The sequence below is a fragment of the Symphodus melops genome, assembly GCF_947650265.1.
Source record: "Symphodus melops genome assembly, chromosome: 2".
In the NCBI taxonomy this organism is placed as follows: domain Eukaryota; kingdom Metazoa; phylum Chordata; class Actinopteri; order Labriformes; family Labridae; genus Symphodus; species Symphodus melops.
Window position 1 is genome coordinate 3,681,874 of NC_136692.1, and position 23,190 is coordinate 3,705,063.

A 23,190-nucleotide genomic window follows, 5' to 3' on the forward strand; every position below is an offset into this window, starting at 1 on the left:
GCGGGGTAGAGGTCGAATCTGCCCCTCTATTTTTAAACTGGAAGCCAAATTGCTGGAATGAAACCTGACACTCTGTCACACTCGCTGTGTGTGTTTGTGAGTGTGGGTTTCATGCATGCATGTGCAATCCTTTGGTCTGTTTGTGTCTGTCATACTCTTTGACATTTCCACTAAAAGATAAAGATGGTATACTTGTTCTTTTTTTTTTTTTTTTAAACCCTCTTCTGTCCAGGCATGTTAAAGAAACTGAAAGCCACATATAGACATCGTTGGACAGCTCGTGAACAGGTGGACAAACAATTACTAAGTCTCGCTGCATAGCTGGAAGACCTGTGAACAAGTATAAAACTGTGTGACCCAGACAGCCTGGCCATGACTCACTATTCCTGGCATAATATGTCTAATTCTTTCCATAGTGAGGTTTAAAGGGGGCTTTAATTGATCCGGTTGCTGCAGACGCCTGAACACCAATGAGTCTGATTCTACTCAAGGTTTCTGCCTGTTTCTTGCCACTGTTTCCAGGTCAATATTATTCCCAATGAGCTCAGGTTTGTTGTAACAAATGATAGACTATAAGCTTTTCCAAAAGCAACATATAGAGGTCACTGGGTTATCGATTGGGAGACACGGCAAAGTGAGAGAGGGAGAGAGAGAGAGACAGAGAGAGAGAGAGAGAGAGAGAGACAGCGACAGAGACAGAGAGGGAGAGAAATAGAGAGAGAGAGAGTCAGTTCCCAGTAAGAGCGTCACACCTCGACGTCCCTTGCTGTTGGGGAAGTGGCGACAGAGAAGAAAACAGAGACAGTAGACAAGTTATAAAGAGACCAGAAGCAGAAACCAAACAAGATCCAACTGGACACAAGTTGGCCTGAAGCTCTACATTTAATCACCATGTTGTTTCTGGAGATCTGCTGAGCCTGTGCCTTAAACACTGGATTCTTTTTGATCAACTATGGATGAACTAGAAAGCTGAATTATCTGAACTTTTCATTTGATGTGGATTAACAGTTTTGCCATTTTTCTGGAATACTACTTGTGGAAGTAATTTTTTTGTGGATCTCGACTTTCTGGAGATTTTTTTGATCTTTTGTGCGCCTTCACACATCATAGAGCTGCACGAGTGGGCGATATATCCCACCTTCTTGCCTCCTTTCTGAAGTGAATCATCAGAAGGCTATCACATCTCGTTTTGGCTGTACTCATAATAGCAACAGATCGCTTAACACTTTTCCCGGACTGACACTCCTGTTCTGACTTTGTGTGGCACGTTCCTGCTTCACCTGTTTCCTTGAATTTTTTCTCGTGGGCGAGAGTATTATCGATCGTCTAAGATGTTGCCTCTGTCCCTTCTGCTGCTCCTCGTTTTCCCAGCTGCGCTCCTTGTGGCAGCGCAGGGCGCCGTGGACCTCCAGGGTTTCAGTTTTCCCGGAGGGGGCGCTGCTTACGACCCAACTGGTAGGCCTGTGTGCGGCTGCATGAGGTGTCCAAACATTACAGAGAAAGACTTATGAAAACATCGCTGAATTTAAATCTGCTGCAATGACCATCGACTGCTGTTTAAGTTGCGATCTTTGAAGCTTCAGTTTCCACGTACTGAGAGTATGACCGTCATTTCAAGCCTCTAAATCGGGACATTTTAATTTGACCCACGTGTATCGACCTGCACTTTTCACACAAGGTGCCCTCCTGACCCGAGCAGCCAGTTAAAGGTTGTCACAGGCCTGCTAGCTCATTTGATTACTGCTCTGTACGTCCACATTTGTAGTGTGTGTACACGCAGCTTATTCCTTGCCTGGAACATGCTGACATCCTTCCTGTCGTTACTCAGAAGGTCCTGTTAGTATGATAAGCTAGGCTAGCTAAGCAACAGCCACAACCACAAGATTGATTGACACATGAACAGACAAATCAGTGTTGAAGTTTGAATCGCGGTGCATCAGTGTTTCTCTATTGGTTAAAACAACAACAACCTTAGTAATGACATTAACGGATGTATATAGAGACAAATGAGTAAGCAGGCATGGTGTAGTGTTTATGTTGGTTAAAACCCAGGACTGTCCATCATGAATTTCTATGATTCCTCCATATTTGTTATATTTAGAGTTAACAAAGAACAAGCTACAGAGATATCAACTTTTATGGTGTTTTAACAGGAAAGACTGTCTGGTAAACATTAACACACTTGTCTCTTTATCCTGGTTTTAACAGACGAATTTGGTATAAAAACAACATTGGTCATCTGCTTTGATTATGAGAAGGATAGGAGTTATGCATAATTAGGGACATGACTGATATGGGCCTGATCACACAGAGACGTGCAGCTCCAAAAACACCACAGCTCATCTTGGGGGAGAAGCCAGCTGGGAGCGCGGAGCTTCATGGGTATACACGCCACCAAATAAAGTGAAAAATGGATTCAAGCAAATGTAGAGTTCCCCCTGTTGCTTTGCTCCTAAACAAGGATAGAATAAATGTAATGACCTCCTTCTACATTTGAACGGCTGCTTCGGCTAAAAGTGACATGGATGAACACTGCAACACCGTGTCTTGAGCTGAAAAGTTGAACATATTTGAATTTTCTTGTGTGCCTAAAAACCGCAAGAAAAACTCAGCAAGCATGCTGCACCATAAGAAAACAATGATTTTACCTGCAACACCTGATAGCAACTCATCTCTGTGACGGAAAGTATGACAGGTCAGCTGTTTTCCATAATGCTTAAAGGCCTGCACCAGCTTCAACTTTTTACTTGCTACTAGATTGATCACATCTTAATGAAGACAGAACTTTGAATGTGGCGAGTTGGCAACCGCTTCAAAACTCAATTTTAGTAACCAATATGTGACTTCAATGAGACAACATGTTTTCTCATGCCTATGGTTGTTGAAGATGTTGGTGCCCATATTGGCTAATCGTGTCATACATATGATGTGTCAGTAATGTGTTGTTTAAAAAAAAACAACACATAATTGTAGTTTCACGAATTTGCTTCCAAATTTAATCAAGGCAGTTAATACGTTTATCTCTCTTTACATTGCTTTTGAACACGTTGGGATGATGGATCTAAAACCTTTCACCTGTGGAGAGGGTCACCCTCAGGTCAAAGGTGCAGCCTGTATAAGGACACTGATACACACACAAACTCTTCACCTGGGTTTTGCATACATCATTGATATTTGATGACCCATCCGAGGCGTCACCGTTGGGAAAAGTCAGTTTCAACAACAACCTAAAGATCCAAGTATTTACTTTCTGTAGGTAAATCGATACAGCTCCTGGCTTTGGGATACATTTTGGGGACACCTACTGTTTCAAGGGAAGCAGGAGTTGATGCAAGTTTTTTCTTATAATAAATTATTTGCCATTAATTATCCCCCAGCAAACATGTAACATCTGTCTTCTCATGTTTACGCCGGGTTGATGTTTAGTTTGTGTCTTTCATTCTGCATGCAGAGAAGCCCTCTCCAAAGACATTTGGTTTTCTCGCAGTAAATAGGCCTGAGTGAGTGACAGGATTATCTTACACCAGAATACATTTTCTGCAGCGTGCGTGCAGACTGGCTGCAAGAGGATTTGCACCACACTAGAAACTACCCATGAGGTGAATCATGCCACTATTTTGGAAACCATTTGTATGATTTACCTAAGAGATAAGGATTAACCTTTGACCTCAAAGTCACTCTTTCCCGTAGCTTCGCCCCTACATCGTGGGAGAGGAGATGCCTGGTTTTGCTGGAGAGACCCTTGATCTCAAGTCCCTGTTGAGCCTTGAAAACAAAACAAAAAACTAGAGTCATAGAAACAAAAACGGGCTCTGACTCAGCTCGATAGATGACAGGAACCTGTGCGTCATCATGTTTTAGGGTAGTTTACCAAAACCAAGCAGATTAGACAGAGACAATAACATGATCATCTGCTCTTTATTTTAGGCTACAGTAAAATAAGTAAGGCTACAGTAAGATTGGTTTAAATATGTGTATATATATGTGTGTGTGTGTGTGTGTGTTCCCTGAAGTAGATTTGATTTAAATTGAGGGATTTTGCCTCCCTTTACAATCAACAGCATAAAACAAGACTTGACATCAGTGCTCGATACTAAAAAGGTAAAAGACAAGATAAAATAGTAATATACCATTAAACACGGAAGACATGGTCAAGGAAACAAGATACAGCCAGCACACATGTCCATTAAAAGTCCAAATAAACTGCAGAAAGTTGCTTCTGTAACATCAGAGCTGTTTTGGGTATGATTGTTCATCTCATCTATGGCTGTCGGGGCAAAACTATTTCTTTTATAAGTAAATAAACATGCATCTAAATGCTTGCTCCTCAGAGTAGAGGAAGCTGTGGATCCCTATTCTGTAAGTGAGTGGAGTGAAATAAAGATTGCTGTAATGTCTTTGCCGTCCTCTCTCATGCAGACCCGTGCATGGTGGTGTCGCCCCCGTGTATGAGCGAGGCTGACCGCTTCAGCCTGGAGGCCCTGCGCAGCATCCATCAGAAGATCGACGATGATCAAGACGGCGAGATTGAAGTGGAGGAGAGTGTGGAGGTACAAAGTCCACACATCATTAAATATTCATCCATTTATTTAATGAGGCCAGTTTGTTTTTCGCATGAAAGCAGTAGACCAACAGGTGTGCTGGCTGGCAGGAGAGCCAAGTGCTACTAATGATAGCACCGGTATTACTTCGCTTCTGGCTCTGTGACAACACTTGGTTTGTGGTGACCTTCATAGTCACACATGAGAGTCTTACTTGTCTTAATGTTGAATGAATCTTCTTTTTTTTAGCTCCTAATTTGAGATTTTTAAAACCAACCTGAGGAGATACACTCTTAGTACATTTTGAAAATAAAAAAGGAAATATCATTGATTTGTTCACATGAACTACATCAAATAAATCTCTATAAATAAGACAAAACTTGATACAAGTATCTACATTTTTCTTCTTCCTTTTTTTTTTAACAGAGCACCAATTATCACCAATGCTGCATGTGGCTTTCTTTGCGTGTCTATGTGGCAGATTTATTTTCGTCCATTCTTTAATTGGGACATTGGACACACATCTTCAGACATGCAGCACTTAAATCATATTTACCCATTCTTTCAATGGAGCCTCATCCCGATGCCAATTCTATTTCAGCTATATGAGGGAGCTCAGGGTCTAATTTACATAGATTTGCCTGTTATTTCTTCTCATAGTCTATAACAAATATTGTCTCATCAATACTACAAACAAACACTAAATATAGTTCGTCAAGAGGCTTAAAACCTGCCTTTGCTCCAGCTCTGAGGCTGTCATTACAGTAGCTAATAAATGTAATTGGCCAGATTAGGTGCCAATCAAAAGGTCAGATTGTTGCCGTCATTTTGACATATCATAAAATGTAACTGTCACAGAAAATACTGTGGGAAGTCAGGAGCATTGGTGGCAAATCTAAATCAACCCGTGAATCTTCATGAATGTCGTGTTTGGAAAAAAAAGAAAGAAAAGGCATTCAATGATCAGTTGACAACAGGCGGGTACACCCCTAGAATATTTATTTCAAAGATTTAAACTAAAGTTAAACATGTTTTTTTTTGTGCCAATACTTGTGTGTGACATTGGTAATAAATCCAGAATTCAAGAATGCCTTCACCGTTTAGAATGCAGTTCAGGGGAACAGTATCCAGGGGCTCAAGTTGCGGTAGCCATAGCGACGGGAGGGGACAGGCTGGGGCTGATCAGTACATAACCCCAAGATTCCTCCAGCCATCATATGAAGCCTTCGTTTATGGCCAAGAACATATTCCAAGATAGCAACAACACTCACTCACACGAGCAATCGCCAAAGTTTGTCATACACACGTTTACTTCTAAGTGCATCCCAAATAAATGAAGTCTCAAAATACAGCCACTCCTTTTTCCTCAGTAAAATTCCAAGAACATAACACCCACTATATTTTTGGCTAAGAGGTTGAGAGTCTGAGTCTATCGGTGCTTTGATCCCAAACTTGCTTGACCAATAACCCTTTCAACTCTTCCTCGTGTCCCTCTATTTTTTTTTTGCAGTTCATCATTGAAGACATGAAACAGCAACAGACCAACAAACACAGCAACTTGCACAGGGAAGACCAGCACATCACGGTTGAGGAACTCTGGAGGGGCTGGAAGTCATCTGAAGGTGTTTCTTAGTGTGTGTGTGTGTGTGGGTGGGTGGGTGTGTGTGTGTGAAATTGATCCTTTTTCATGAGTTATCCCAAAGCAAAGAGTATCTGTATCTGTAAACTTGTTGGTGCAGTCCACTAATCTCTGAACTTGAAGCTGGGAATGACGTCACACTTAAGTCAAACGGGTTCTAGTTGCAAATTGGCAACAAGTAGAACAAGCAACATAGAAGTCTCATGAGTACCTTTGTTTTGTTAGCTAAAAACTGATTTGTGCATGAAAATAACATGACATGTACACAGAAAGTACTTGCATGAGTGTGATTGATTTAAATACACAAACAGAGTTCTTGTAAACACAATAGTGCACAGCTTAAACTTTACTGTGCTCAGGCTCCATAAGTTTTTCTGAATTTCCAACTTCAAGGGAGCATTCCTGATGACACATAAGTTTGGTAACTCGGAATTTTTGACTTTCAACATGAAATGGAATGCACCATCATAAAGCTAAAACATGGATCCATAAGTTGTTGCATTTCCCGACAGTGGAGAAACATCTCAGCTGGAGTCCAGAGTGTGTAAGTGTTTGTGTATGTGTCACTTGGAGGTCAGTTTCCCTCCTTTCGTCCCTCTGTGTTTTGAAAGAGAAGAACTCTGCTTATGAGTCACTTTGGATGTCCCTATAATAGCATTTCAAATATGGCCCCAGGCATCGCATATTCAAAACAACTCTATAGAAACCAATGGGTTACACTAACTATCTAACAAACTAACTAACTGAGACCAAGTCCATGTTGCTTTACAATCTATGTTGGTGCTCGTTCTGTGTGTTGGATAAAGACAGAGGGAGAAAGAGTAAGTGTGTGTCTTTGTTTAACCTTCTTTATCCTTCTATAATTCCAAAGTACACAATTGGACTCAAGATGATGTTGTGCGCTGGCTGAAGGAGTTTGTTGAGTTGCCACAATATGAGAGGAACTTCAAAGATTTTAAGGTCAATGGAAACACACTTCCAAGGTGAGAATATCCAATGACACCGTTGCAGTCCATTGAGACCTGTTCTCCTGTGTGCTGTTGTTAAAGTGAGCAACTGTTCAAACAATTCAGCTGTTGTTCAAATCCTGTGTGCAGGATTGCAGCTAATGAGCCTTCATTCCTGAGTGGACAGCTGAGGGTTCAGGACCAGAGGGATAAGCAGAAACTCAACATCAAAGCTTTGGATGTTGTTCTGTTTGGACCACCTACACGTAAGACCAGAGTCTCATTCTCTTGCCTGACTGATGTCCTTGTTCCAAATCTATAAGTACCCAATGCCCAGTACCCATTTTTCCAGTATTTCTACTACTACTGCTACTGACATGCACCCAATATCTTACCTGGAATAGCTCTTGTGTTGACGATGGCTCATTTAGTACTTTCACAGTCCAAAAAGGAGATCTGAGCCTTGTAATTCATAGGCGTTGTTTCTTAATTTAAATTTTTTTTGTCCACCATTTTTGGCTTATCCCGAACTAGGTTGGAGTTGAATAAGGCCAAGAAAGTCAGCTAAGATTTCCCTCTCTGCAGCATCATTTCCATTTAGCCCTGGGGGATCCCTTGCATTCGCAGCCAGATGGATATGTAATCCCTCTGCTGAGCTATGGTCTCAGCAGAAAACCTCCAAAGGGAGGTGCCAAGCTGAAATCCTAATCAGATGCAGTTTGTCATTTTATTTTATTTCATACTGCCGGTGACCATTAACATGATTTTTATACCAATTATCTATATAACCAAAGCAGACTTAGCACAAGAACACCTCAGGTATTAGCTGGTCTTTGTCGCTGTGCTCGCAGAGCTCTCAGTTGAAAATAGTTCAACTTTATGAACACCGCCGTGCTTGTCAATGTCACTTCTCCCTTACCAAGAGAGAAGAAATCCAATCAAGAACAGGCATATCAATTTTGTCAACAACAATGGTGTAAGAAAAACACTGTTTGAGGGTAAAATTTCCTGCTGTGTACGACAGGATACATATCCTTTACATTATGTTTTCATGGTGTCATTTCCTTCCTTAAAAGAATATACTAAGCATCTTAAAACAAACCTTACAGTTAAAGTTAAACAGAAGTCAAACAAAAGAGCCAACTTTCATAACCAGAAACACTAAATAATGTTGGGAATTGAGGTTGTAATACAGACCGCTATGAAACAATTGTGGTCCATTCAAAATAAACACCAATGACCTCCTGTTCCACTATAGGTCCCCCTCATAACTACATGAAGGACCTGCTGCTGATTGTATCTGTGGTAATGGGAGTTGGAGGCTGCTGGTTTGCCCAGGCCCAAAACAAAGCCAGCAAAATCCACGTATCCAAGATGATAAAAGATTTGGAAAGTTTGCAGAGGGCTGAACAAAGCCTCTTAGATCTACAGGAACAGTAAGTACTACAAATGAGCTTCTTTGCTCTGTACATTATTGAGTTGTCTTTGTGTTGTTGGAACACACTATTATTTCACTCTCTCAGGCTGGAGCGAGCCCAGGAAGAAAAGCGAAATGTTGCAGAGGAGAAACAGAACCTGGAGGAAAAGATGAGGGATGAGATTATGGGGGCGCAGGAGGAGGCTCATCGTCTACACAGGCTGAGACAAGGAGCTGTCAGTGAACTCAGCCGCCTTCGATATGCAGAGGAAGAACTAGAGCAGGTAGATTGGCTGCATAATCATACAAATGGAGGATGTCGCTTTACAAATGTTGAAGATTTCTGTTGAGCTTGATACGTTTGGAATGTTTTAAAGAGTTAAAATTGATCTGTAACATTGATGGATGCCGTCCCTTCAGGTCCTCGGAGCACTGAAGCAAGCAGAAAGGGATATGAATGCCAGCTGGACTGCCTCAGAAGCACTTCAACAGTGGCTGCAGCTGACCCATGAGGTAGAGGTTCAATACTACAATGTCAAGCGGCAAAGTGCAGAACTACAACTTGCCAGTGCAAAGGAAGAGGTAATTGAAGAGAGTGGAGACACATGACAATCACAATAGTGCCATTTAGAGTGACTGCAATAAATCCTTAACAAGTAATTACTACTCACCAGCACCTATACCTGTTTGCAGGCAGAGAGGATCAAGAAGAAGAGGAGCTCTGTGCTCGGGACTCTCCATGTAGCCCATGGCTCATCTCTAGACCAAGTTGACCAAAAGATCCTGGAGGCAAAGTGAGAAACTAAACTACTTATGCAATGTTAACATGACAGTCACAGAAAGAGTGCAACATTTTTAACAAAAAAAGCCTTTGTATCTCCTAAAGGAATGCCTTGTCTGAGGTAACAGCCTGCCTACGTGAACGCCTTCATCGGTGGCAGCAGATGGAGCGTCTCTGCGGATTCCCCCTTATTAGGAATCCTGGTCTGGCAAACCTCACAGCTAAACTCTACACGGACCCAGTTACTCTTGCATTACCTAGAGTGCTCCAACCACCTTTTTCATGTCATAGCTCTATCCATGGATCTATCGAGGATCTGTTGGAAGATCCTACTTCTCCACTTTTACCACAGATGCCAGGTAAATACAATTAACAATTCATTCTTGATTCGTTCTTTAACTGTTGAAGCCCATTGTTGTCTAAATCATATTAAATTGTGTTGAAATATGGTGAGTCCTTGACATAACTACATTTCCTTACCAAGTTTGGAAACAGTGCAGAGAAAACAAAAAGAACCTTAAAAACTATTTTTGATAAATAGCGCTAGCATGTTCTACACCGTTATTTTGTTTGTCGTTAGCTCACTCATTACAGAAGAATGAAAGCCAGAGGTGTGATTAGTCGCCAAGTTGCCAAGCTTTTTCACAATTTACGTATTTCACTGCTGCCAAATTGCCCATACAGTTTCTAGTGCTACCATCCTATACCTAGTAATACATTTATTGTTACAAGGGTATAATAGTTTACAATAGTTATAGTTTGCTTTGTACCTCCGTTTTGGGGTCATAGTCCTGTATGAGTCTGGTAGAATAGGACAAAAACTACGGAGCATAATCCTAGGTATATTTTTTATATTTTGGAGTGACACTGGTGCAAACAGTTCCCAGGATTACTGCTACCTGGATTAGGTTGTGGACAGTGCAATATGTGGCCACCTTTTTTCTCCCTTCAGTTGAATTTGTCATTTGACCGCATACACTGAATCGTAAAGAATCCAAATACGTACTGGTTATACCCCTAATTGTTACCACAAACAATTGCCTGCTATGTATGGGCTGAACAGTTGTTTTGATTTGTTTATCTTTGGCCTTCCTCCAGTCCCAGTTCAACCACTGAAGCGCTCTCCTAGAACGCAGGGATCCACCATATGTCGGTCACGTCGTCCAGGTGTGATCACTCAGCCACAGGCCGCCATGATCTCTTCGGATCCTGACCTTCTTGTCCCCATCCGAGCCCCTTATCCGTGCCTTGAAGAAGAACAAGGACACTTCCTTAAAACTCTCAAGAAACAGTATGTCTCCTGATGATAACATTTAATAGCCAGGTTTAATTTTACAAATGCCAACCACTCATGTCTTCCTTTCTTTGTTCTCTTCTCTTCTTGTCCTTTCCTTACTTTTCTTTCTAACAGAGACTCGGAGGAGAGGTTTTCAGACACAGAATATCGGACTCCATCTCCCCTGATCAAAATGTTACCTGCTCTCAATGTTGATAATTCTTCTCAAAAGCATTATCATGATGAAACCGAGATGCTCCCAGATGGCTCCATTATAAAGACTTTGGGAAAAGAAGGAGAAGCTGTTGTTGAACCTCCGGTTTGCAAAATGTATATGGAAGAGTTGGAAGCTTCTGGTGATGTCTCTATCAGGAAAATGGCAAAAGACCAGGTGTTTGATACCTCTTTGGAAACACTTTCATTTTACAAGCCCCAAGAAGAGTCTTTGGTGGAGGCCACATCGAGAAAGATATCCAAAGAAAGGAGTGAAGTTCCATTCAATATTGCAGTTAGAAAGTGCCTTTCTAATGAGTTGGATGCAGAATTTACAACCAGGAAATTAGAGAGAGATGCGACAGGGGAATTGAAGGACACTGCCTCAAGGAGTGTATATCGAGAAAGAAGCGATTTACCAATGGATGTGAGAAAGATTATCTGGAATGAAATGGAAGCAGATGTGGCACCTAGAAAGATATCAAGAGATATGATGGGGTCTTCAATAGACAGTGTTTCAAGAAAGATGATACGAGATGATATTGACCATCCGTTTGACTTGATACCAAGAAGGAGTCCATGGGATTCAAGGGGAATATCCATAGACACAGGTTCTAGAAAACTTGCATGGAATAAAGGCGAATGCCTGCATGATTCTTCTGTGAGAGCTTCAGGAATGGACAACATAGCGGAGACTTCTAGAATACCATCGAGAAAGATATCTAGGGAAGAGCTTGAGGAGTATGCTACAGATACTGCTTCCTTGAAGATGTTACACAGAGAGAAATTTGAATCACTAATGGATAGCCTATCGTCAACAGAGAAGCATGGGTTTGGTTTGGAACCATCAACAAGTAGGAGGGTACTGAGAGATGACCTTGAGATGTCTGCAAGTTCCGTCAGAAGAAGAATACCGAGGCTTACAAGAAACGACAGTGACAGCTCCACAGACACCTCCTCAGGAATGGTTTGCTGGGAAAGAGTTGATGCCCCAGTTGAAACACAAAGACAGCCTGTAATGAGGGAGGATTATGGAGCATCTGAATTAAGTTCATCCCAAGATCCTCTTGAACAGCCGGACCTTACAGTTGCCTCCCAGGTGCCAAGGAGGTCATCATCAGATGTTCTTTATGTTGGCCCATTGAGCCAGCTTGTTTATGATGGAATCCTTGAGAAGTCCTGCAGCTCCATGGCTACAACCCCAACCAGCCTCTCTGCTTCAACACCTAACCTGCCCCAGAGCAGACTGCATGCAGAGGTCGACCTACATCCTACAAGGATCGCTTTCCCAACTCCTGTGTCTCCACATGAAACTAGAGATGAGAAGCACAAGGATAAAGAAAAGAGCAAGAAATCCTTACGGCTTAAAAATCTATTCAAAAAGAAACACGAGTCGAGTCCAGAGAAGCTTCAAAGTGGTCTTCAGAAACTCTGATACTTGGCTTCTCCCTTTAATTTAAATTGAACTAAACAGCCCTATATTGTAGAACTTGTGCCAACCTTGCTTCCGTGGGCATTTGAAGAACAAACTGTGGTCCGGATCAATGGTGGTTTACAATCGTCTCGAAGCAGCAGAAAGCGATTGTGCCAGCAGCACTCATGTCCTTGGAGTTTTTTTAAGGGATGGAGGCCTGGGACACAGAGCTCTTATTTCGCACATTTACTGATGTCATTATTTTTGTTGTTGCATTGTGCCTGCTCTGTGGATGCCAGAAGGCAAGGGGCATGCTGACTGCTGCTACCTACGTCTGTTTCTCCTTTGGTGAATGCCTGCTTGAGCTCTGTGTGCTAAAAATGCCACCCTTAAACAGTCACCAGTCTTTTCCTTATGAGCTTTCTTGATGATGTCTGCTCTTGCTCAGTAACTCACATTTGCATACTCGCACCAGACTACGTGGTAAAGGTATCATGAGCCTAAAACGTAACTTTATATGCCACTGAAAATCATGCAACATCTTTAAATACTGACAGACCAGTGTCTTATATGCATGTAGTCGAAAGGAAAGACTGAAACACACTAAATGCACTTGTCAGTGGGCTTTATTATACCCTCTGTTGTTTGAATAGGGCTGAAAGTATCTGAGTTGAGTTTGATAGTTTTTAAATGACGTATTTTATATTTCAAGCTGCTTTCCTCCCCTTTCAAGTCTTATTTAGATTATTGGTTGATACCAAACATGGTTTTAGATTTAGATTTCTTGTAGTTTTGTCTATTTTTGGTAGACAACTTGATTTTTTTTTTAGTTTCCCAAAAGAAGAGACTATGCTTGAACTTGATTTAGAAGCTGCACATGTTGTCATTTGTTTGAGTCTCTGGACTCATGTTTTTCTTTCTGTCCAGACATTTTTGGGCTTCCTACTGTTGGGGATATATTATATTTCCATGTACGATCAGGATTTAACAAGATATGAAAACAGTATTCGATTGGCAAAGTGGGATTGTTTGATTATGACATTACTACAGTTTAACAATCCTGATAAAACTGACAAGCTCAGATATTTTTTTCATTAAAATAAAAACATTTCATTAAGCTTTTTTTTTTCTTAGTTTAAGATTAACATTCAGACTCAATTTGATTTTCACTTGCTTTCCATAAAAAGTCATTTTAACTCAGGATTAACTTTGGGTTTTAAACCGGAGTCCTACATTTTATTTTTCTCCAGAACAACTGAAAGTTTGAATGCACGTTTAAGTTATGAGACACATGTAAATGTTGTGTTCAATCTGACACAAAGTTAACTTGAGATTTTGTGCCCACAGTGATTTTTCTAGACTTTACCAATTAAAATAAAACAAGTAACTGATAATCCTGATCCTGTGGACCAACACCGTAAGCCACAGTTATATGCCAAATCTTTTGCTTTATTTTGAGAGATGCCCTAGAACAGAAATCCACCACTCATCCAAATCCACTGTTTTTTTTATTAAATGCATTTCATTGTATACTATGTATCTTTAATTTGAATGTTTTTTTTGTTGTTTAAAGGTCACATATTATATTCCTTTTTAGCATCTGACCACAGCCTTCTGTGGAAGGGGATATGGAACAGGCTTTCTCACACATCTCCTTATGCAGACTCAGAGGGCAGAACAAACACCTAGTTGTGTGAGTGTCACCCACCTGGGGGAGGGGCTACTGCCCTTTGTGATGTCATGAAGGGAAAATCTCCAAATGGCCTGTTTTAGCACACATTTTCTAATAATTAGGGACTTTTCTTATAATTAGGGGGGTTTGTAGACTGACTAGAGACACATTAATGTGAAAAAACATACATTTCACATAATATGTGACCTTTAAAGGAACAAAATCACTAAGAAGTTTGTTTGAATTAACATTGTTCTTAAATGCAGATTAAGAAGTTTAGCTCTCTTCTTTGGACAAATGTTTTTCTTTTTTTTGGTTTCAGTGTTTAAAGACAACACGAATAATCAAATAAAACCTTGTCTTAGACATTTGTAACATATATTTGCTTTTGTTGTCTCATGACTTGAAATGCAGAAACGTTGTACATCGTTTGATAGCACATAAATAAAAACTTAAAATTGACAGCCCTTGATGATATCAAAACTTTTTCAAAGAAAACAACAACAATAAAAATCTACAATTCCACTTTTCATTTAGCAAACATGATGATAAACAGGATTAAGGATAGTATTCTTTGTTTACTGTAATAATAGTTAAAATAATAAAATCCTTTTTGTGACTTGATCATCTCGTCTTATAACAGTCGACAGCTTTCTCTCTTCACCTGTTCTCTTATCGTTCACTCTCTTTCTGTCTTCTTGTGGTAATGAAACCTTGTCATTAAAGCACCAAGCTGTTGCATTCAATCACACTTTGTTGTTATATTGTTTTTTCATAATAATAATAATAATAATAATAACAACAGCCAAACAGGAGAATGTATACAAATACAATTAATTTAAATTTTAACTTTTTTGCCAAATTGCTGTTGGAGTTTTATAAACTCACAACTTCTAATTGTCATCCTTGTCCTCTCAAACTGTAGTTAGACCACTTTGGCTGTTGTATCTGAACTAACATTCTTGGATTTTTTTCCAAGAAGACAGATGTTATTGTCCAGAAGAAGTCTCTTGCAGTCAACATGTCTCCATGCTCTTGAAGAAACCTGCTGACTCTGAATGGGACTTCACACAGGTCAGTCTGCTCTCTTTATTTTCTCCCTTTATGTGTTTTTTCAACAGTCTGACGTTGTCATATGAGAATTGTTATTATCTTACAGTTTTCATATTGTAAGATTACAGTATATTGCTGGCATCTCAAGTCCCAATGCGGACCAAAATATGGAAGTTGGTCTGGTAACTTCAGACCCCCAAACCCCCACCAGCTCAGGAGGCGCTTCCAGTGGGGGCAGCACTCTGACATGTTTCCATGAATGCATGTCCACAGGTCCTGCTTGTGCATGTGTGTGATTCAGACCTGTGTGTGTGTGAGAAGCATGTCACTAAAATAACAGAGTGCAAACCACAATTTCCCCTCTGGGAATAAAGAAGTTTGAGGTGGAGCTTGTGTGACGTCCGCTCACACAAAGCTGGTCTATTTCTTCTGTCCATCAGCAAGCAAGAACACAACTCTTGTGAGACATGCGTCTTCATCCTGAAAGGTAATCAGACACAGTAACATGAGTGTCATTAGTACAGATTCTCTACTGCTGCTGAGATGTCGAATGGGTCTGAGACCATGAAAACACTAAAGAAAGTCCTTACCTGATTCACTGAGGTTTCCTCTCCCATGTCAGGTCTTGTCTCAGTCATTTCAGCTTGTTTATCTGTACAATCATAAATAATAGGTTTCTTATTAGACAGAGACTTGTTTCTTTCATTAATCCATAATAAATATGATTCATTTGTATTTAAGTTGAATGAAAATGTCTGTACTTAACAGGTAAAAAGTGATTGTAGTGTATTTACCTGCATTCTGACTGCAGAGATAAACAAGAGTCAGGCACAGGAAGGTGGAGAGGACCGTGATGGCTGGACTGAACACCATCATCCAAGATACACCAGGCTCAACACGGTGTGGACTGGAGTCGCCAGAGTCTAGGTCAAACACAGAATGTGGATTTGCATCAAAGCATGCTGGGTAATATATGTGTCTTAATTTTTCAACATAGTCTGTTCTCAGCTCCTGCCATCCACCATCACTTTAACTAAACATCTCTGCCTCCACCTCAAGGTTCATTCAATAAACAACACTGAACCAAAACCATCTGCTTCTGTTTTAGGGTCCCACAGTTTCTCAACCTTTTTTTGAATGTAGTTGACTAAATTGGATCAAAGATGTTGAAAATATTATAGGACTTGAATCTCCTGCACAAAGAGCAGAGAAGAAAAGGAGGGAGCTTGTTAAACTTTATTCAGTCAGCACTGAAGGCTGGAGGGAGCCAGGCAGAGAGAGCTAACGCTATCAAAGAGGCTAACGTAACAGTACTGATAGCACGTGCACACTTAGATTTAAATCCTGTCCTGAAAGGTTCAGTGAACTGGGCCTTTCAGGAACCTGGCCATTCCTGCGGGCCGGCCTGCAACCAGCAACAAAGTTATTGAAACATGTAACATCATCAATGTCATTTTACAGCTGTTCTCAAAACCCACTCTGGCCCATTCCCATTTCAATCCTTATTTAAAATAGCTATTTTGTCCCCACTGACGTAACAGCTCAAACATTATCCCCTCTATGTTGCGGCCTTGGCGTTTTTTTTGATGAATCCCACATAAACACAACACATGAGAGACGTCACAGCAGAACACTTACCAAGTAGCACCCTTGTTGTCATGTTGCCATATCTGTGAACGTGTACAGTCGAGATTGTTTTCTCTGCCAGCACCTTGACCTGCTCAGTACCGCAGTAGTAGAGACCCTCATCAGAGCCTGTAACATTCACGATCAGCAGGTCATAGGACTCAGAAGACTCGTTCTTCACTAAATGAAAACGAGGGAGGGGTTGCAAAACGCCGTAAACACTGCTGGTCTCTTTCCATGCGTTGTATTTTAGTTTAAGAACGAGAGGAGGCTGGTTCTCATGAGAGCAGTTCCTGTACCAAACTGCGTAGACGCCAGGAGACAATGTGCAGTCACAGTAGAGGGTGATATTTTCTCCTGGTCTGACTGTCACCTCCATCAGTGATGCAGATATCCAATCATGGCTGAACGAAGCGACTCCTGCAATGATAAACACAGCCACACACACACACACACACACACACACACACACACACACACGGGTGAAATGTTTCCAGCGTAACACGGGTTTAACACAAACTGCTAAATGCATCTCACTCAAACACAAAGTGGAATTAAGCCTTTACCAAAAATCTGAAGAACAATGTAAGAAACACTCAGCCTGTCCATGTGTGCTGCTCATCTGCACACGGAAGTTTTAAGGTAAAGAGAAATGTGGTTTTCACTCGCTGCTGTTTTTTCGCAGAAAGACCTGAAAGTCAGTTACATGAAAGGAAGTGTTTGCGGTGATTGCTCGCCGGGCTCCAGTGAAAGCCGTTTTCTCACATCTAACAGAGGAGCTGTGAGAGTTTTTACATGTTTCTTATGACCTGTTTGTATTTTTGCTTGACATTTTAGGCAAACAACAACAAAAAAAATGTCTGATCTTCAAATAAAGTAATTATAAATCAGAGCGTTACAAAACTTTTCAGAGGTTAAATTTTAAAGTGCTTTTTTTTTAATGACATCCATTCATCCATCCATTTTCTTAATTTTCGCTTTTTCCATTCAGGGTCCCGGTGGGCTGGAGCCGATCCCAGCTGTCAGTGGATAAGAGGCAGGGAAAACTCTGGACTGTTCACCAGCCAATCACAAGGCTGACATCTAGAGACTTACACCTTTTTTTATAGGAACCAATGAACCTAACGAGCATGTCTTTGGACTTAACATACAAACTCCACACAGAGAAGCTCCTGACAGACTTGTTGTGAAGCAACAGCGCTACCAACTAAAAACATGAAGATAACTTACTAACCTCTCATATAAAGTATGCAGTCAGTGCAGGTTTGCGCCACAAAGACTGGACATCGTCTCAGAGATGTCCCTCATTGGATGCAAAGTTCAACAATGGCGGTCGCAATATTGAAAACATTATCTAAACCTATAACATTGTGTCTTCTGTACTCTCATTATTTTTGCTCTACCTTCACTGTTGTCCTACGCCTTTTCTGTTTTTTTTATCATCTTGTGCTTCACTTGTCATGTGTATACGATGGTATAAGGGAGGTCCTTTTCAAGAAAAATGTCTTCAATTTATGTTGATTTTGTTTGGCTAGACGATTATAAAGAACTTGAAATGTGTTTCAAAAAAGGAACCTTCCCTGCTTCAGATTTTATTTGTAAAGCCTGGGAAAGGAGGCAGAAAACATTATTTAAATGTTACTACCACTGCAATGCAATGTATAATGTAATGCATTTTTTGCATCTTATAAGTCCATGAGGGTTGGGCACAGTGTGTGCATGACATGAAAATAAAATTCATTCATTCATATTTGTCATCAGTCTGTCACACTATTGCACCAAATTGAAAAAAAAAACCCAACAAAAAACAGTGAGCTTCAGATTGACTTTGTTTAGTTTTTTTTTTCCCCATCAGTGCATTCTCATTTTTATATATTATAAATAACAACCAGCCAGAGTTGATAAAGAAATCAGATACAGAAAAGAAAAGTTAGACCAAACTTCATCATAATGTGTCCCTATTGACTTGTTTGTTACTGCTCATCCACTGGAGGCTCAGCAGCTGATCGAGGCAGCGGTGATTTGACTGAAATCTGACTGTCGGATAATTCAAATTTCAACAATGCAAAAGTGTAAAATAGGACTAAAAACAACTTTGTTGTTGTTCTAAACATGTGAGATAGATTAACACTGACCACAGAGAGATGTGGTAATCCTCTGCAGGACACTAGGCTGCAGCTTCAGTTTGTCTGCACGTCACCCTGCAGCTCTGCGAGGGGCTTTTTGTCACTGTGGGTTTCCTGTTCAAACGAACTCTCTGACCACTGTGTGTTGTGGTGGTTTACTTCACTGCATTGTGAAACTTGAAGATGTTTTCAAACAAGAGAGGAGGAATGATCTCTGAGGATAATCACATTACAACAAATCAATAAAGGCATTTTAACAACAACTGTGTGTGTATATGACTGAAGGGGCTCATGCAGCCAGACTCAAGTAGACAGAGGATCTGTATTATTATTTTTTGTTCTCTTGGGTAAATTCTACATGAAGGAGTTCCTTCCCTTATCCTATTTTGGGAAGTTGAATTGTGGGCAGCTGTTGCTCATTTTGGCCCCCAGCTCCTGAAGCCACAAGTCCTCGGGAAAGACACCACGATGTGCTCCCACTGCTTCGTCAGCGGCGTGTCAATGTGTATGAATGATGTTCACTTTACAAAGCAAACTCTGCCATCAAACATCAAACCATTTTTAACTTGTACTAACATGTAGACACTTTACTCTCTGCTCTTCCTTTTATCTAACTTTGTAATTGTGTATTCTAATTTTGTACTAACATTCTTGACCCTGACTCTTCTTTGACACTTTATTCTTTGTTGATTGGTTAAATGTTTTAGTATAGTTGCACTGTCGTTATTTGCTTCTCTGTGTGCTCTTGAATTGCCCCCCGGGGACAAATAAAGTTTTTTGAATTTGTATTTGAATGTGTGAATGTGAAGGTGTGACCTGCGAGTAGGCACTAGACAAGCCCAAGTCCATTTACTATTTCAGTCCAATGCAAACTTCACGTCGAAATAGGCAACTGACGAGATGTGAACATTGAGTGAATGTAGATCAGTCTACATGGACAGAAACTAACTATTATGAGCTGATAGTTTATTAGAGATTGCATATAAGAAAAACAAGCAATGCGAGGATAGAAGAAGTCAACGTGCTCATGAGCTTCAGCTGCACTTTACTGCTGTGTTTGTCCCTCTCGAAGCCGGAACACGACTCGTGTTAAACACGGGTCTTCATCCTGAAAGAGACAAAACACTTCTTACCTTCAGTTGTTACTATGAAGCATCGTGTGCCGTCTTGTTATCTCATAAAATGTATTTATGCAATCAAAGGGTTTAGACAAATCTTAAGTTACTGTTGATGTTTATTACCTGAGCTGATACTCTGGTGCCAGCTCTTTGCTTCACCATCGAAGATTCTGCAAAAGGAATACAACATCATCGCGAAGCAGGGCAAAACTTTACTAAGTATGTTTGCATGTATTGTGATTTTTCAACGACTTTAACATGAAAAGAAGAAAAGGAGGAGAGGCATCGGGTACCTGTTTTCTGACTGAAGTGATACACCAACATTAAGGACATGAAGGAGGAGAGAATGGTGATGGCTGGAGTCAACGTCACCATCCAGGACACTCCACCGATGCTGTCAGCTGCCACAAAGACAGATTACACTTAGCTTTCACTCCTGCAGTCATTTTAAAAATGTGCTTATCAACACTACAAACTTTACAGAGAGAGCTAATCTTTGCTGCATTTCCTGTAAAATTCTTGAAATGGTTTCTTCTTCCCTCTAAATGGATTTTTTTCCATTTTCAATGTCATGTGTATTAGAAAACATTTAAATAATAGTAGATCATTTTCATTGTGTTGCTGCTTTTCTAGATCCTCAAATGCGATCACTTCCAAAAAACAGAGGTCAGAAAAAAAAATGCTTTAATAGACATGAAACTCTATTTGTTGTTTTTATTTTCCTTTCTTTTGGATTTTTCTTCATCTCTGTTATTTCTAAAAGCTTGCAAATGAGCATTTTGCTAAAACACAAAAAAACAGGGAGTCTGGGACTTGTGCATGGTTAAATGTCACAGCACCACTGTTACTGTATGTCCAAGTAAAAAAACAACAAATAAATTCATAATAAAAAGACGTCATGGCAGATTAAGATAAAAGCCCAACACAACGCTCAGGCTTTTTGAAGTTTGTAGATTTACATGGAAAAAAAACAAACAATAAAAATCGTACCAGATTTTTTCCCCATCACGATCCTTGTTGTAGCGTTGCCTAAGCTGAACATTTCTTGGGGAGCAGTTCGTCCCTCTTTCTCCCTCACTCTTCGTTCTGTGCTTCCACAGAAGTAGAGACCGTCGTCTGATGCAGTGACGTTGTGGATCAGCAGGTCGTAGGATCCAGAGGAAACATTTCTCACAAACTGAAAGCGAGGGAAGACTGTCAGGACATCGGCCGCATTCACCAACACACCACGTTTGAGCTTCAGTTCGAGGGTAGGCTGGTTCTCATGAGTGCAGTTTCTGAACCACACAATGAAAACTCCAGTCGATAATTTGCAGTCACAGTGAAGAGTGACGTTGTCTCCTTCTCTCACGGTTACCTCCAGCATTGGTTCAGAAAGACAGTCGTGCCTGCAGGACACAACTGGAATGCAAACACAATGGTCAAAGCAGATTGAAAGTGGCACAACGATAACACAACCCTAACCCTTCAAATCAAGAATTACCTAAGACAACGACCAGGAGAATGTGCAGCCCATCCATGAGTGACAATAACCAAGGGGTAAAAGGAAGTGAAGCAGGTCTTACCTACAGATGTGACCTAAAAAAACTGAACCATCAAAGGAAGAAAAAAAAGATCACAGATTTTCCCTTTTTCTTCGCTTCACTGAGGCCGCACTGCTTTGTGACACTTATGTCTAAAATGGATCTGATGTAAATCTTTAAGATTGTGTTCTCTATTGTTTGTATGCAACATGTTTAACATGAGCCTTTAATTAATATATTAAGTTTTGTTAAAAAAAAAAAAAAAAAATCACTCCTAAAACATGAACAGAGTTTAAGTTGTGTTATTGTTTTGGGATCAGATTTTTCTTCATACTGGTGTTTTGCATGTCGCATACGTGCATGTTGAAGAGAGGACTTCCAACACTGCTGCTTATAGCTTTCAACCCTTTGCAACACCTTGGCGGGGGACTGGTTAAAAAAAAAAGCCACAAAAGTTTCCATCCATTTCTTTAGAGTCAACTTGTTGGTCAACCGCTGCAGTGTTTGTACGTATGAGAGTGTGCTTTGTGTTTGTATCTGCACAAAGAAAAGAACAAAAGACAGGAAGCTGCGTATCCTGGCCACCAGAGAAGTGTGAACGGTTAGAGATTTAGAGAAAATTACCAGAATCATTTTAAGAACCACAACAATTGGTTTTAAAATGTTGGCGAACAGCTGCCTGTCAGATGTAGCGTCACTATCTCAGTCAGTCGGTCAGTGGCTGCAGTTAACATTTGACAAAGGGAATGCTCAATATATGCCAACACTGATGAGGGGGCTGCTGTGAATCGTCTCTCAACTGGAAAGTCTGGGCTTCGATCCCCAGCTCCTGCAGCAACGTGTCTGATGTGTCCTCGGGCAAGAAACTTAACCCCAAGCTGCTCCTGCTGCTTCGTTTGCAGTGTTTAAATGTGTATAAATGTGCATGTAAAGCAGTTAGTTACTTCTGATGGACTCTTTACTCAGCAGCCTCTATCATTGACCTGCAGTGGAAAAAGAGATTTCTGTTGTCAGAAGATGAGAAAAGTGCGATATGCAAGCTCAAGTCCATTTACTGAATTAAGATGTAGTTTGAGATTAAATAAATGCAATCAGAGGCAGCCGTGCATCGTGTTCTTCTACCTAATATAAAGAAAGAAGACATTTTAAACCTACAGATATATTGAGAGGATGTTTGCAATTCTTAACGCACAATGTCAAATTCATGTGTCTCTGCACTAGTTTAACCCTTCAGAATAGTTCACATGTTCTTTTGTTACATGACTAACTTTTGTTACTGCTCTTGTGAGACTGGCCAACAACGAGAACGTTTAAACAGGATGTGAATTTTATTACTGTGACACAAGAGGGCGCCCCACACTTTGACAAAGCAATACATTATGGTGTTTGTTTCCATGACAACTTCATTGACAACTCATATGATACGTCATAACATATTGACTTCAATAAACCATAGAGCACTTCACAGACACATTATTCTGTAGAGGATTCAAGGTCTTTAACTTAAAGCTCCTGTGAGAATGAAAGACACTTAATAGTGATGCGTCTTTCAAACAGGACCATAAGAAGAAAGATTGATTCTTTCTGTGGAGTCTTTTTTAAAGTCTTATATCTGTAGGTGTCAGACAGAGGGAGAAACACATTACACTTTCAGTGTCAGCAAAGATTTTTAATGATTAAAAACAAGCTTCATATAAAACACAGTAACAAGATTCAAGATGAACTTTATTGTCCCGTGCTGAAGCTACAAAAAAGACAACAATCAACATCATTCACATTAGACATAAATAACATCGGGCTCATCAAATACTAGTGCAAACACACTAAGACAAATTATATGACAG

At 40.4% G+C, this 23,190-nt stretch overlaps 2 protein-coding genes across 2 annotated transcripts; one reads left to right on the forward strand and one right to left on the reverse strand.

The window, feature by feature from the left end:
• The first annotated feature begins 776 nt into the window (after window positions 1-776).
• On the forward strand, window positions 777-14,362 carry stim2a (tromal interaction molecule 2a). Its single transcript, XM_079337546.1, has 12 exons — window positions 777-1,455; window positions 4,420-4,550; window positions 6,052-6,163; window positions 7,052-7,163; window positions 7,278-7,393; window positions 8,386-8,563; window positions 8,651-8,828; window positions 8,965-9,126; window positions 9,238-9,338; window positions 9,431-9,684; window positions 10,424-10,616; window positions 10,737-14,362. The coding sequence occupies exons 1-12, from the start codon at window positions 1,332-1,334 to the stop codon at window positions 12,247-12,249; spliced, it is 3,174 nt and encodes a 1,057-aa protein (XP_079193672.1). The 5' UTR covers window positions 777-1,331; the 3' UTR covers window positions 12,250-14,362.
• LOC306819921 (uncharacterized protein) lies at window positions 14,109-17,593 on the reverse strand. Its single transcript, XM_079337547.1, has 5 exons — window positions 17,146-17,593; window positions 16,592-16,999; window positions 15,748-15,876; window positions 15,544-15,605; window positions 14,109-15,433 (listed from the first exon to the last, which is right to left on the reverse strand). Exons 1-5 carry the CDS (start codon window positions 17,186-17,188, stop codon window positions 15,374-15,376), a joined length of 702 nt encoding a protein of 233 aa, XP_079193673.1. The 5' UTR covers window positions 17,189-17,593; the 3' UTR covers window positions 14,109-15,373.
• Between the last annotated feature and the right edge of the window lie 5,597 nt (window positions 17,594-23,190).

Excerpts from the sequence above, each read along its gene's own strand:
- stim2a (XM_079337546.1), top strand. The coding sequence starts at position 1,332 with ATGTTGCCTCTGTCCCTTCTGCTGCTCCTCGTTTTCCCAGCTGCGCTC. Across the intron at positions 7,164-7,277 it reads AATGGAAACACACTTCCAAG|GATTGCAGCTAATGAGCCTT; the intron begins GTGAGAATATCC and ends TCCTGTGTGCAG. Across the intron at positions 8,564-8,650 it reads CTCTTAGATCTACAGGAACA|GCTGGAGCGAGCCCAGGAAG; the intron begins GTAAGTACTACA and ends TCACTCTCTCAG.
- LOC306819921 (XM_079337547.1), bottom strand. The coding sequence starts at position 17,188 with ATGGACAGGCTGAGTGTTTCTTACATTGTTCTTCAGATTTTTG. Across the intron at positions 17,000-17,145 it reads CATTGTTCTTCAGATTTTTG|GAGTCGCTTCGTTCAGCCAT; the intron begins GTAAAGGCTTAA and ends TTATCATTGCAG. Across the intron at positions 15,877-16,591 it reads GACAACAAGGGTGCTACTTG|ACTCTGGCGACTCCAGTCCA; the intron begins GTAAGTGTTCTG and ends TGTTTGACCTAG.